This window comes from Adiantum capillus-veneris, chromosome 9 (genome assembly GCF_014529385.1).
Source record: "Adiantum capillus-veneris isolate H3 chromosome 9, ASM1452938v2, whole genome shotgun sequence".
Classification (NCBI taxonomy): domain Eukaryota; kingdom Viridiplantae; phylum Streptophyta; class Polypodiopsida; order Polypodiales; family Pteridaceae; genus Adiantum; species Adiantum capillus-veneris.
In genome coordinates this window covers 163315844-163330905 of record NC_140939.1, presented here as the reverse complement: position 1 = coordinate 163330905, position 15062 = coordinate 163315844, and the positions used below count along the sequence as shown (strand labels likewise).

The window sequence follows — 15062 nt, the reverse complement described above, 5'->3', positions numbered from 1 at the left end:
CAAAGCTTAGTATACATTACTACGAACTTTTCCAGCTCCGAAAAGATAAATGATGTCTCCTTCCGAGTGAAACTGCTTGACTCTTGGAGGATTCACAATGCATTTCATGTGAGTTTCTTGAAACCTTTTAAAGGTGATGTGCCCGAAGATGGGGAGCATGATGAGCAACCCGAAGTAGAAGAGAACGAGGAGATTCTTGTTCCAGAACAGATATTGGCACATAAGGACATAAAGAATAAGGGTAAAGTGAGAAGGTGGTTCTTGGTTAAATTCAAGAACTATCTTGCATTGGATGGGAAGTGGATGGAGGAGGAGGACCTAGCAGATACTCCTCACATTGTAAACTTTACCTTGAAGCTTTTGGTTTAGCATAGTCTATTCCAAATAGAACCCCGAATTCAGCTTGGTCGGAGATCTGGTGCAGTGGGTTGCACAAGAGGGGAGTTACTCCGCTCCTTTGTCAACAGATGCCTTGATTTTTAGAATACTAGAGTCACTGACGTCTCTTTGAGCTTCAGGGATACTGAGAGTTGACAGTATTCTGCTGTATGACTTTATGAAATGGAATTTCGGATAATATGAAATTGGTTTGTTCTTGACTTGTTTAAGTGCAGGAATTGATAGACGAAATGATTGCAGCATTTTTGGTCTGAATGATCTCGATAGACATGGTTGCAATAGGGATTAGTCAATCGCGCATCTATGAGGTGCTGAGTGGATCTAGATGCGATTGCTAATTGCATTGCCTATAACTCATGGTTTGAGATCCGAATGAATGTTGAATGTGATTTGTCATGTGATGTCCTGTGATGTCAAGTGACGTCCTGTGATGTCGTGTGCTGTGACTGTCAATTGGTACATGTGCTAGATGTGTGTTCCTAGTGCGTCGGTACTAACAGTCAGTGTCTGATAAGATAGTTTATGGGCTCTGTCTGTTTGGAAGGCGTAATTGAGGGCAATTACAATGCTTTCAAGAGGGGGGTATGTCACAATTTTGTGACGTGGCAAACCCTAACACACTCCCTTGGTCATGGGCAGCCCCGGAAATGACGTGTAATGCTGACGTGGCAATTTCCAGATATCACGTTGTTAGGGCTGACGTGGCACTATTGTACAGATCCCCCGGAATATGCGGCGCGTTTTGCGGCCAGCCGTACGGAACTCCAGCTTTTTGCGTGGCCTGCTTTTTCTACGCAAGAGGAGAGAGAGGGAGCTTTTAAAGCCTTGCTTTATTTTTCCCTAAGAGCGTTTGTGAGAGGAAAATTGGAAGAGCTTTATTTTTGTGACAGCTTTTGATTTTCAGCTTTTGGGCTCTGCTTTTAGCATCCCTTGTAAACTCTTTAAAAACGTGGGCAAGCCTCCCACTCTCGAGAGCATCTGGACGTAGAGTCTAAGAGTGAGCGCCTGCCTATACTCTTGTACTTCGAACATAGATTAATACAAAAGAAATACCGAAAGGGGTGCCAGTCTTTGGGGCCAATATCTCTAGGCACGGAACTCCGCCGTGTCGAATCATGTGAACTGTGAACTGTTTTGAAGTGATTTATTGTGGTGTCGCGTTTTGAAGTGATTTATTGTGGTGTCGCGGTAGATTCTCGACGGGAGTGTCCAAGTCTGTTACTTCCTCTACAAGAAACCCTTCGAGCACCCTTACCTTTCAGCTTCACCCGTAGTGTTTTCACGACCCGACTATTTGAGTCGTAGTACTTGATTGCAAGGCAGAGTCAACACCGAGGCTGGTATTCTGCGACAGTAGTAAGGCTACCTAGTAACTTGGTTGGTCGGTGTTTACATTGTGCCATACCTACATCCGCAATATCCACCTGTTTGGAGGAATCTTCATTGGTGATGCATCCACAAGCATCAGAAGCATTCAACATCAGAAGTACAGAAAGAATCCAAAGATGGAAGTTCAACAATTGTGCCTCACCTTTAACAGCGGGGGATGTTACGTGCGCACTTCACTTGCGCTACGTGGACATGCTTCTGCTACAGTCTAGCATGAGTCTTAGCTTACAGTATGTAATATAGGCTTGCTTGGGAAAAAGTCCAAGGCACCTAGGTAAATCAGAAAAAAGATAGTAGATATAAAAGAGAATAGGAGATAGAGCGGGAGGGGCAAGGGGAGAGAGAGTTGCACGTAGGTGAGAGTTTGCGGTGTACTTAATAGTTGTTTCATCAAGTGAAAATGATTAGGCTTAGTAAGTTGTTTTAAGTAATGACTATTTGAGATAAAACACTAGCATCTAACTCTGTGTTCTTTTAATTGTGTTATGTGCCTTGTTTTTTCACACAGGGCCGAGAGATAGTGATTGAGGAGCTTACAGAGGATAGTTTTCATGGCATTGATGTTGCTCTTTTTAGCGCCGGAGGCTCTATCAGGTAAGATTTCGCCTTGGTGAATGACAACTTTAGTAGTATAGCTTGTCATGGATCAAGTTCTGTCAATCGTGTCACTTACAAATATAGTCGAATGTTTCTTCATTGTGCAAATTTTGTGTGTTCTCTCTCTAATTGGCAGTTTGGGTAATGCTCAATCTAAACCACTTTGAGTCATTAAAGATTAGACTATTTGTGGAGATGAGATCATAAGGAATGCCTTTAAGGTAGATTGTTGTGCTAACCTTGTTTGAGTTCTAGGCTCTATGTGATATAAAATTTCTAGCATGCACGTTCATGCTTTGTGGCAATGTTTTGATATTCCCAAGGTAAATTTATACCCTACTTCCCTTCGCGCTCCTTTCCTTTGGATTTTCGGTAGGGTTTGCTTATGTTCAATAAATTTCTTAAGTATTTTAGAGAGCTCTAAGGTATTCAATTTTTTTGTCATTGTTTTTAAAAATTGCCTGAGCGTCCTTGGTATAAAACTTAATTGAATTTATTTAGTTTAGGAAAGTGTTGTTGGCATTAGTGATTAGCATGGTTTTTCTTGTACCAATCTCTAAGAGCCTGCTCAAGGCCATAGAAGATCTTATGTGTCGTCTTTGCACATGAACCCATCAATCAAAGAAAGATTACATATGTTGTCTTTCCGATTGAAAGATTACATAATTGGACACGTGTTCTTGTGTTTATGGAACCATGATTGAACAGAATCGTGATTGGTTAGACATACTTCTATAAGTATGAATGGCCATTGACATGCTTGAAAAACATGAAGGACTATATTAAAAGAGAGGTATAGATGGATACAAGTGTATGGAATGGATAGAATCTACCTTAGGCCCACAGAGAGTACAACATGCATGATGACTCGCATAGAGTGCTGTTTTGAAAATGCTTGAGCATTAGGTATTCTACTCGAAAAGAGCTTTCATTTGATTTCCATATTGACGTTTTTGTTATTAGTTTTTTGTCGATTCTAGAATGTTCTAGAAGCTTCTAGTCAAGGGCTAGAAGAATCTAAAAGAACTAATCCAAAAGAAAAACAAGTGTTAAGACACTTGTTACGTGTGTAAGGACACTTGTCAAAGATGAAAGACAATTCACTTTTTTGTTTAAAAAAGGTAAGATTTGTGCAAAGATACCTGAGACATGTAAGGGCACTAGTGGCAAGACACTAGTGATAATGCTACCACATAACCTCTTTATTCAAGAGGCAAGTTCTGTGAGAGTGCACGTGTGCGGAAGCGTGAGAGAGGATAGAGAGACAGAAGACCACAAACGCAAGATATGGTGAAGGGGGGGCGATCAGCCCCCCATGACTACCATGAGCAGAAGACCCAATACAATTGTAACCAGATGATGGAAGTGGGTACCTCCCTGGCCCCATAAATAGGTGCCCAAAGCGAGGTAGGACAAAGCCTGGAAAAATCTCCCACGACCCAACACGAAAAGAAATATATATATGAAATATGAGGGCGCCCGGACAAGGTGAGCGGCCGGACAATGCAACCTATATGCATATGCAACGGGTGGCCAACCCGAAGGCACACTAGCCGTACATGTATGCCCTAGACCTGTGAAATAGCAGAGTGGTGTAAGTCTAACGCCCCCTCTCAGCAGGTGATGCTGAACAAACCGCGTGAAGCGAAGATGTGAGGCAAAGGATGAAGATGTCTGTTGCGATGTCTGCAACAATCTAGGGTGTCCCAACCTCCGAGAGATCTCCATGGTAAAGTGTCGTCATGAGCATTGTAGCAAACTGGTGTACTCCGTCGATACAGGGTGAAGATATTGCGTCAAGGTCCCGAACCGAGTGTGAAAACAACTCCTAGTCGTGAAAGAAGTGTCAATAGACCTGCAAGTGTCCTGCCCAATAGGATATGTGGTGTTTGTAGTTAAAATGTCTGGAGAAAATGGGGAAGCCCAGGAACCGTCATAAGCATGTCGTGAAGCTTGTCAATGCATGAACTTGTAACCCAGTGTGGCCAAGTGGCTAAGCTGTGAAAAACTCCAGGAAGGCCAGGTGTAGCAATCCACTCCATAAAGCGTCTTCCGAAACAAGGAAAGCCAGACTAAACAGTCTGCACTGTAGAAGCTACCGTAAGCTGCAGCAGTCACCGGGAGACTGCACGGACCACCACCGAATGGTGTCTTGTCAGTAGGTAGGGTAATCCAAGATGAGGGGAAAGCCAGACTCAATAGTCTGCATTGTGAAGGGCCTCTAAGAAGAGGTGTGGTCAGACCAAGCTATCTGCACGGTAATCATCCTGTATGAGTAGGGAAGCTAGATTGAGAAGTTTGCACTGTGAAGATCCTCTGAGAAGAGGAAAGGCCAGACCAATCTGTCTGCGCCGTCTTGCTTATATCTCCTGCCTCCAATTATCCGGTGTCAACCAAAACAGAATCCGTGCCAACAACGCCACCAAAACGCAACTCGGTGTGGCTCTTTATGTGAATGAGCTGGGAGTGGCCTACTGCCCAGGTAGGGGGATAAGTCTGCTGTAAGGTTACCGAGGGTGAGTGTAAGCAACTCTGAAGGTAGCATTCCAAACGATCAGGAGTGTTGAAGAGCAACTGCACTACCATCCAAGCCAAGCTCCGGGTGACTTCGGATGTAGTTGCGTAATGATGCTTGATCTCCTGCAACTCACGGGTAAACTCTCCAAGAGAGTCCAAAGCACTGAAGTCCCACTCCAGTCTGTAGATCCAAGCAATGAACCTGTCCAAGAAGAGATCCAGGATCTTCTGCCTAAGTCCATGTAGGTGCTCTTGTGTAAGCAAGTGATCTGACCATAGTCACATGGGGACGGGGATGGGTCTCGGGGACGTCCCCGGGACTCGTCAAAACAAGGGGCGGGGGACAGGCCAGGGGACGCGCATTAAAAAAAACTTGTTTATTCCACCATGCCCATGTAAGGTGCAGCGGAATGAATGTTGAACTTTGCTCAAGATGAGTGCTCCGAACTGTGCTCAAGGTTCCTTTTACTTACGGAAGGGAGAGCCTTCCGTTCCTTTAGTGAGAGAGTGCAATGGACACAAACTAAGTGGATGAACACTGTGAATGAAGTGCATGAGACAGAGATATAGAGAGAAGAAATACGACACCAGAGATGTTGTCAAACCCTCCTCCAAGGGCCCCAATCTCGATGGCGAGAGCGGTCTACTATTGATTGCACAAATCTCTACAATGCTTTGGACTTGGCGATGGTGTCGAAGACGCTGAGGACGACGACGAGATGGGCTGAAATCTGAAAATGCCAAGGGCTGAAATCTGCAAACCTTTATCTGCTGAACTCTTACTCTATGTCGATGATGATGATGCAACGACGACGCGTTGAAAACGCGGATGCTGAAATCTGCGTTTTCTGGGCTGAATCTGCAAACTACACGGGATCTGACCGTGCGGCGAGGATCTACTGTTGGAAGGTGAGATCTGTGAGGTTTGGTGGTCGTACTATAACCGGCGTGTACAACGTGGAGGGCGGTATTATTTCAATTACCTGTTAACTTTACACAGGGCATTGAGAATGAAAGAGAACACAGTTGCGTCCAGCGACTAGAATGTCACCGCTCACACGAGACCGACACCCTGTAGGCCCCAAAGACTGGTGCCCCTTTTGGTATTTCTTTATTCAATTTAAGGTAGACGATCCGACCACTTAGTACAAGCTTTCACAAAGTTGTCCAAACCTGGAGAGGGCTGAAAACGCAGGTTTTTGACCTGATTTCGGCAGCATAACGGCGCAAAAACCCTTGTAGGTCAAAAGTACTTGTCTAGGGCGGATTCCCTCGCTATCTGGAAGCTTTCTGGTGAGCTGTCACAGAAATTCAGCGGGCTGTAATTCTCTGTTTTTCACTGTCGGGTGCCCAAAAGCCTGTACACGCATCCCAAGGCTCTCACGAGGCTCCCCTGGTGTTCCCTTGCAGTTTAGGTGCGAAATCCTAAACCTGTAGAAAAACACAGCAGGCTGCAATAGCGGAGCGAACACGCCTATGCGTGTCCCAAGGGCTCCCGCACACAATGGGACAGTTCCCCTGTGAATTAGACGAGTTTTCACGCGAGAAAACTCTCAAAACTCGCAATCTTTCGCGATGGAACTGTGCATACCCGTGGGGGATTAGCAATTAGCTAATTCGGTTACTGTTCAGAAGGCTCTTGCCTTGGCAAACGCGCATAAACCCTCAGAACTGTACATGTTCATCTGAGTAGCCCAACTAGTGGGGCATTACCATATGTACTAAAGGGGAGAGAGAGATGCACGAGAGCAAATCATCGCGCTACATGAGACAGAGGAGATGGCAAGCTTTCCATTAAAGCTGTAGACCTGCACCCACTACTCACACACACTGTAGATCACTTATGAGTAAAAAATCAGCCCCCTCTCTCTCTCTTGGGCGCCTCCTCTTGTTGAGGTGTCCTGCAGGCAGCTCTCCTCTTGCCAAGTGTCCAGTGTGCCCCTTTGAGTTAATTCTCTAGTTCCCACTGACTTATAAAGTTTTAAGTGACTTTTCGAGTGGCCCAGACTTCATTTGGCGCGCACAGGCTTCCATACTCATTAGAATTCAGTGCTAACTGGCCCGACCAGTCCCAGACTGACCGACCCAGATTCCCGATGTGAGAAACCTATTCGGCCACAGCCGTTTCACATTGGCCATGCAATGTCCACTTGCACCGTTTCAAGGGTTCCGGGGAAACAAGTAGAAATAAAACTATCTAGTACTTATTTACGAAAGGCAACAAGAAAAATACACCTCTTGGTGACACGTACTGCGGGGTTTGACTGCTGAAAACTGAAAACGCTGGTTCTCTTTATTGATCTGCCGTGGATATGCTGCTTCCAAAAACGCTAGGCTGATCTGGGGTCAATTTGCAAAAACGCCAGGTGTCTTGCTGTGCTGATGCAAAACGCTTGATGTCTTGCTTGGTCTTGCTGTCGCCAGGTTGCTCTTGATGAAAAACGTTGGGCTGATCTTGGGTCTGTGGCTGAAAACGCAAGAAGGTGCTTGTTGAACGTGAAGTTCTTGCTGCCTCTTCTGTCAGAAAGTGGTAGAACTAGGTTTGCTTATATATTTCTTTAGTCATTTTTCCCTACCCAGTTCCCAACAAAAGTCACTTAATAAATAAGTGAAAAATGTCAAAAATAGGGAAAATAAGTTTAATGCACTGGAAAATTCCCCTGATGGATTTTGATGGGAATGCTGATGATCATGCTGTGTGCAACCGGAGGAGATGCATCTAATCTAAGTGACTGGTCATGCACGGTCTGCGAACAGACTCACAATAGTGCCAGATTACTTCCTATTCTAGACTCACTTGACTGACTGAACCCTGGTCATGTTGTAGCTTGTCCACAGACACATAGGGTTGGATGTGTCACGTGACATCCCGTCCTTTTGAAAGTGAGGTATTGGTACCGAACTGTATGGTGTGGAGGGAGACCGCCAACAACATCTGTAATCCTGGAAAGGACTCTTCGCCGGCCCACTCTGATCGTGGGTCATGCGATACTTGAACTTCATAAAGGTCTGCAACCTTGCTTCTTTGGGCCGCGCCGAAAGCGACACAAAATCTTCTGTGGCTCCTTTGATGCTTCATCTTCGTCTATAGTCATGCGTCTACCTTCTTCAAGAATCTCCGAGGATGAAATTGCTTGAAACCACTTCTAACACAAAAACATGAACATACCCATTCCATGTAAAGTGAGTGGAAAAATACTATTCCTACGAAAAAACTGTGCATGCAATGTAGATGAACAAATAGACGGAGTGCCAACCCGGTCACCACACACACGCAAACAATGAGATCGAATCTTGTGTTTCTTATCTAAATCAATCAACTGTGGCAAAACACAATGGAAATGTCTATGCTTGATGCTCAATCTTTCTTGTGCTCTTTCTACGACTGTGTCATGCCAAGGACGAAACATGGAATGTTAATTCCTTGAATGCATACTTTTCAGCTTTTCATGAATAATCAACATACATCCGTGCTCATTCATGCGTGAAACGTGCTCAACGTACAATATGTCATGCCTAGGAAAAAGGATCGCATAAAGACACTGACTAAAATACAGGAAACGATCACGAATGAAACACTCGAACAATGCGTGCTGACTAATCATGCGAACACATAGTGCTTCCTGTAAGGGTTCTTTGGACCTAGGCTCGAGAGCCAAGATCGGTTCGTCGAGTTTGATCGAAGCTTCCTTTGGGGGTTCTGTGGACCTCGACTCAAGACCCAAGACCGGTTCTTCGTGATTGATCGAATCTGCAATGAGGTTAGCTTCGCTAGAAAAAGCATCAACTAAACCATCATCCTTGTGAACTATCACGTCTTGATCATACAAATCATCATGCTTGTGAGAAAACACATCTTGATCGTCATGCAAATCATCATGCTTGTCATTGTCATTCAAATCATCATGCTCATCATTATCATTCAAATCATCATGCTTATCATCATGCAAATCCTGTGTGTCATGCTTTGGAGACGAAGAGACTGAGAGAGTCTCCTTTTCCAGAATCTCTTGCATCTGTGTCTGCACTTGAGAAACGAGTCGCAACATCTCTTTCATTTGTCGGTCGCTCATGGCTTTTCTTGCTTTGTTCTCGCGATCCATTTCTGCTTTTCTTTCTGCGCATACACGATCAAATTCTGCCATTCTTTCTGCTCTTCTTGCTTCGCGTTCTAACTTCCTGTTCATAAACAAATGTGACAACTCCTTCATAGGAGTTAGTGCAATCCTTGCCGTAGATGGGGAAGGGGGAGGGTCAGAAAATCCTCCTGGTGGGGAAAATTCTTCTTCGCGTCTCTCATGCTCATCACCTCCAAGCGAAGTATCCATTCCGCTTTGAGTGATGACCATCCACTGAAGTCGTGGGTTCTTGTGGTCTTGGGTTCTTAAGTTCACGAGGAAGTTGGGTTCTTGGGGTTCTTCGGTTCTTAAGTTCACGAGGAACTTGGGTTCTTGGGGGTTTTGGTTCTTGAGGTTCTTGAGTTCTTGAGGTGCTTCCTTTGCTTGCAATCTGTGTTAGAGACGGATCTTCTCTTCACCCGAGTTGTGCTCTTCTTCACGGTGCACCCCTTGGCGACCTTGCGCTCACACCAAGGTTGCTTTTTCCCACCTCACGTCGATTGGTGGCGGCTAAGTGCACGGTCCGCTCTCAATGAGTGAAAAGAGGCACAAGGGGAGGCTGGACAAGCCCTTCTTTCTTGGGTTTCCTGTCACTCTTCAAAAACATGATTAGGAATCGACACGCCCAAGCGAACTTGGGTTCGTGCGACCTCAACAAGCAAAAAAAATTCTGTGGTTCTTTCCTTGAGTGATACAGAACACTGCCAAAGCTCTGATACCAATTTAAGGTGCAACGGAATGAATGTTGAACTTTGCTCAAGATGAGTGCTCCGAATTGTGCTCAAGGTTCCTTTTACTTACGGAAGGGAGAGCCTTTTGTTCCTTTAGTGAGAGAGTGCAATGGACACAAACTAAGTGGATGAACACTGTGAATGAAGTGCATGAGACTGAGAGATAGAGAAAGAAGAGAATACGACACCAGAGATGTTGTCAAACCCTCCTCCAAGGGCCCCACTCTCGATGGCGAGAGAGGTCTACTATTGATTGCACAAATCTCTACAATGCTTTGGACTTGCCGACGGTGTCGACGACGAGACAGACTGAAATCTGAAAATGCTAAGGGCTGAAATTTGCAAATCTTTATCTGCTGAATTCTGACTCTATGTTGATGACGACGATGCAACGACGACGCGTTGAAAACGCAGATGCTGAAATCTGCGTCAACATCTGCGTTTTCCGGGCTGAATCTGCAAACTACGCGGGATTTGACCGTGCGGCGAGGATCTGCTGCGGGAAGGTGAGATTTGCGAGGTTTGGGGGTCGTACTGCGGGGTCTGACTGTTGAAAACTGAAAACATTGGTCCTCTTTATTGATCTGCCGCGGAGGAACTACAAAACGCTAGGTGGATATGCTGCTCCCAAAAACGCTAGGCTGACTTGGGGTCAATTTGAGAAAACGCCAGGTGTCTTGTTGTGCTGATGCAAAACGCTTGATGTCTTGCTTGGTCCTGCTGTCGCCAGGTTGCTCTTGATGAAAAACGCTGGGCTGATCTTGGGTTTGTGGCTGAAAACGCAAGGGTTTACCGCCGGTGGGGGGTCTTGTTGAGAAGGTGCCTATTGAACGCGAAGTTCCTACTGCCTCTTCAGTCAGAAAGTTGTAGAACTAGGTTTGCTTATATATTCTTTAGTCATTTTGCCCTACCCAGTTCCCAACAAAAGTCACTTAATAAATAAGTGAAAAGTGTCAAAAATAGGAAAAATAGGTTTAATGCATTGGAAAATTCCCCTGATGGATTTTGATGGATTCTGATAGGAATGCTGATGATCATGCTGTGTGCAACCGGAGGAGATGCATCTAATCTAAGTGACGGGTCATGCACGGTCTGGGAACAGACTCACAAAAGTGCCAAATCACTTCCTATTCTACACTCACTTGGCTGACTGAACCCTGGTCATGCTGTAGCTTGTCCACAGACACATAGGGTTGGATGTGTCACGTGACAGCCTATATGAAGTTGGGGGAGGTAGGGGGTTGAGAAGCCATGGTGGGACAGAACGGAGGAGAAGGAGAAGGGCTTAGAGAAGCTCCGAATCCATCTTGAGATGCCATAGATATTAGAGAAAAATTAAAATGGAAGCTCGGAGATCCAGAGAGAAGGAGAGAGGGGTAGGCTTCAAGGTTCCAAAGTCTCGACTTCAAGAGGAGGAGAGATGGGAAAGAGAGGGGAAGGAGAGACTCGAGAGGGGAGGGCAAGGCTCAAGGCGGCTCAAGAGTCAAGCTTGAAGCCCTTGGGTATGTAGTATGTAGTATGACTCATGAGGCCTTAGCAAGCTAGCTTGAAAACGTGTCCTCCTTGGGCCTATTATGTAGAAACACCCCCCTAGTGAGACGGCCACAAAACGGCTCCGTTTTTACTTTTGAAATTTGAAAAAGTCCCCCTTGGCACCCCCTACCCGCGTCCCATCCGCACCCATCACCGGGGACGCTCGTCCTGGGATGCGTCCTGCTGTTGCACCCATGTGAGGGATGTCTGAGCGTCTCATTCCCGCATCTCGTCCCCCATCCCCGTGTCCCACGTCGCGTCCCCACCGTAAAGGCCCCCGTCCGCGGGTCCCTTGTTTCTATGGATCTGACATGTCGAGGTCAAGTGATAAGTGTTTGTCCACCCAAGATGGTGGTGTCTTCTCTAGGAATGTCGGATTCCCATATGCCATGAGCATGGCCATATCTCGTGTGAACTCCTATGATGAGTGCATAGGTGTGTCCATGGCAAACCACAAGTCACCACCCCCTCTGGAGTGTGCAACCGCCGAATGATGGCTGGAATGAATGGATCTCCCAAGGATCGTATGCCAGTAGATGATCAAGCCCATGTCGAGGATACCGTGTACTGCAGCAATCACTGAGAGACCGCATGGACCGCCATCGGATGGTGTCCTGGCAGGAGGTAACTTCATCCTTTGTGAAAAACACAAGCCATGTGACTGCTGTCCACCCAAAAACGCAACTGCGAGGTGATGAAAACGCTTCTGTCCAGTGATTTTCAGCATGCTCGTCCGCTCCCGGCATGGTCCGGAGCAGTGCAGAGGGTTTGGGGAGGGCGGTGAATCACTGCCACTGCCACGAGAGGGCTCAAAACAGACAAAACAGCAAGTATATATGGCTGAAAACAGTAGATCTGAAGATGATTCTCGCCGGCAAAGCACCGGATACCGAGCTGGTGGGGCTAAGATCTGAGTGGGCTGATGCTGGTGCTGCCCCCCTCTGCTGAAAACGCAAGGTTTTCCACCAAAAACATAGATGCTCCCCAAAAACGCAAGGGGCAGCAGAAAACGCAAGTGATCTGAAGCAGTTTTCCACGACAAAAATGTCCAGAAATGTCTGGCGCTGGCAGCCAGCAGGTGATTGCTAATGGAGGATGCAAAACTGCATGTAGAAATGGGGATGCCCGTGAGGAAAACCCTCCAGATGTCGTCGCTTGCTTGGTTTTCCGTTGATCACTGGCGGATGTAAAAACGCTGGTTGATTCTTGGAGAAAATGCTGCTGATGCGATCGCTTGGGAAGAGTACCTGATGCGGAGATGCACCTTGGAACACGACAAAGCCTGAAGCTGTTGATACCATGAGAGAGAGAGAGAGAGAGAGAGAGAGAGAGAGAGAGAGAGAGAGAGAGAGAGAGAGAGAGAGAAAGAAAGAAAGAAAGAAAGATTTTTAACGTCTATGTCAGGCCGAAATCGGCCTATGAGACAAATCAAATGTACATGGTGTGTATGTCATCCGTCTATCGGAGAGAGAGAGAGAGAGAGAGAGAGAGAGAGAGAGAGAGAGAGAGAGAGAGAGAGAGAGAGAGAGAGAGTGCCACAAACGCAAGATATGGTGAAGAGGGGGTGATCAACTCCCCATGACTACCATGAGCAGAAGACCCTATACAATTGTAACCAGATGATGGAAGTGGGTACCCCCTTGGCCCCAAAACTGGTGACGTGGCAGTAGGCCCTTGGACACACTCACCGAGTTAGGCAGCAGGGTACGGACCCGCAAAACGCGCAGACAGGCTGACGTGGCAAGCTTGTAAGGACGCTCCGTAAAATCCACTGAGACTGGCTGTACGGAAAATCCCGCTTTTTGCAGAGCTACTGACGTGGCATTGCGTATGGATTTCCCTGGATTTATACTGGCTGAATTCACTCACAGCTTTTGGGCTTATTGCTTTAATTTGAGAAGCTTTTAACATTCAGCTTTTGGGGCATCCCTTTGCATCAATTAATAAGGGAGCTAGGCCTCACTTCTCAGAGCATCTGGATGCAGAGTCTGAGAGTGAGCACGTACCCACTCTCTTGTACTTTGAACACAGATTAATACAAAAAGGAATACCGAAAGGGGCGCCAGTCTTTGGGGTCAATATCTCTAGGCACGGAACTACGCCGGGCCGTGGCGACCTAATTGTGAATTGTGAAGTGTTTTGAAGTGAATCTTTGCTGTGTTCGTTGTAAAATCTTGACTTGGGGTGTCCAAGTTTGTTACACTTTAATTTCCTGTTTCGCATCGTTTTGAGCGGAGCAAACACATCTATGCATGTTTGAGAGGCTCCCGTACGCAATGGAACAGTTTTCTTTTGAATTGGACAAGTTTTCATGCGACGAAACTCTCTGTTTTTGCAATCCTTCGCAATGGAACTGTGTGTACCTTTAGGGGATTAGCAATTAGCTAATCCGGTTCCTTTACAGAAGGCTCTTGCCTTGGCAAACGCGCATAAAACCTGAGAGAGCAGATCATTGCGCTACATGAGACGAGGGAGAAGGCAAGCTTTCCATTAAAGCTGTGATTACTTGCACCCACTACTCACACACACATTGTGGAGCACTTCTATTAAAAAATCAGCCCCGATCTCATTTTGGGGCGCTCCCTCTTGGGATGAGCTCTTCACTGGAAGTTGAGAGTTGACTTGCAAGTTGCTCTCCTACTGCCATGTGTCCAGTTTGCTCCTTGTGATCTAATTCCTAGTACCCACCAACTTATAAAGCCCTGCCGAGGGGCATAAATGACTTTAATTGAGCCTAGCCACTTCCTTACTAGCCGGATTTCAGTGTTGATCGGCCCAACCATCTCGTGGCTACCTGGTCTTGACTTGTGTGGGGGTGAAACTCTCGGCCCCCTTTCACGTTGCCCTGAAATCCTTTGTCTTCTGCCTTCAACAAGGCATGACCACTGTTGGCAACTTCCATAAGCTGAGTAAGGATAGCCACTTTATTCTTTATGCAGTAATTCATGAGCCCTTTAGGCAGCCCACAACAATACTTCTCGGTTTCGGCTTTTCCAGCACTCCCAATGTCATGTGACACATCCAACCCTATGTGTACGTGGACAAGCTACAGCATGACCAGGGTTCAGTTCAGTCAAGTCAGTCTAGAATAGGAAGTGATTTGGCACTTTTGTGAGTCTATTCGCAGACCGTGCATGACCAAAAACGTAGAGTAGATGCATATCCTCCGGTTGCACACAACATGATCATCAGCATTCTCATCAGAATCCATCAAGGGAATTTTCCAGTGCATTAAACCCATTTTTCCTATTTTTGATATTTTTCACTTATTTATTAAGTGACTTTTGTTGGAAAGTAGGCAGGGCAATTTTTCTAAGTTTGTATAAATAAAAACCTAGCGCTAGCACTTTCTGGTAGAAGAGGCAGCAGGAGCACTTGCTCAACAGGCAACTTCTCAACAAAATCCCCAACAAGCCCTATCGTTTTTGCATCACAGCAAAAGGCTAGCGTTTTTGGACCAGATCAGCCGGCGTTTTTGCATTGGCAACAGCTTGGTGACAACAAGAAGCAGAAGACTCCCACGTTAGCAGATTCTCCACAGCAAGACCATTTTCAGCCCTAGCGTTTTTGCATCTGCAAGACACTTCAATGTTTTTACAGATCTTCGCGACGGAATCCCCACAAGCATCAGCGTTTTCAGTTTTCAGCATTTAGAACCCGTAGAAGAAGTCCCGAACCTCGTAGATCTCACCTTCCCGCAGCAGATTCTCGCCGCACGGTCAATCCCGCGAAGTTTGCAGTTTCAGCCCGGAAAATGCAGATTTCAGCATCTGCGTTT

The 15062-nt window shown here is 46.1% G+C and overlaps 1 protein-coding gene across 2 annotated transcripts in view; it reads left to right on the top strand.

The window, feature by feature from the left end:
• The window catches only part of LOC147451510 (semialdehyde dehydrogenase family protein), a 52030-nt gene that overhangs the window by 24874 nt on the left and 12094 nt on the right, over positions 1 to 15062 (top strand). For both annotated transcript variants that reach the window (XM_086520403.1, XM_086520402.1), the window contains exon 2: positions 2297 to 2382. In XM_086520403.1, coding sequence (XP_086376529.1) covers positions 2297 to 2382 — 86 coding nt within the window. The remainder of the gene's footprint in view (positions 1 to 2296; positions 2383 to 15062) is intronic.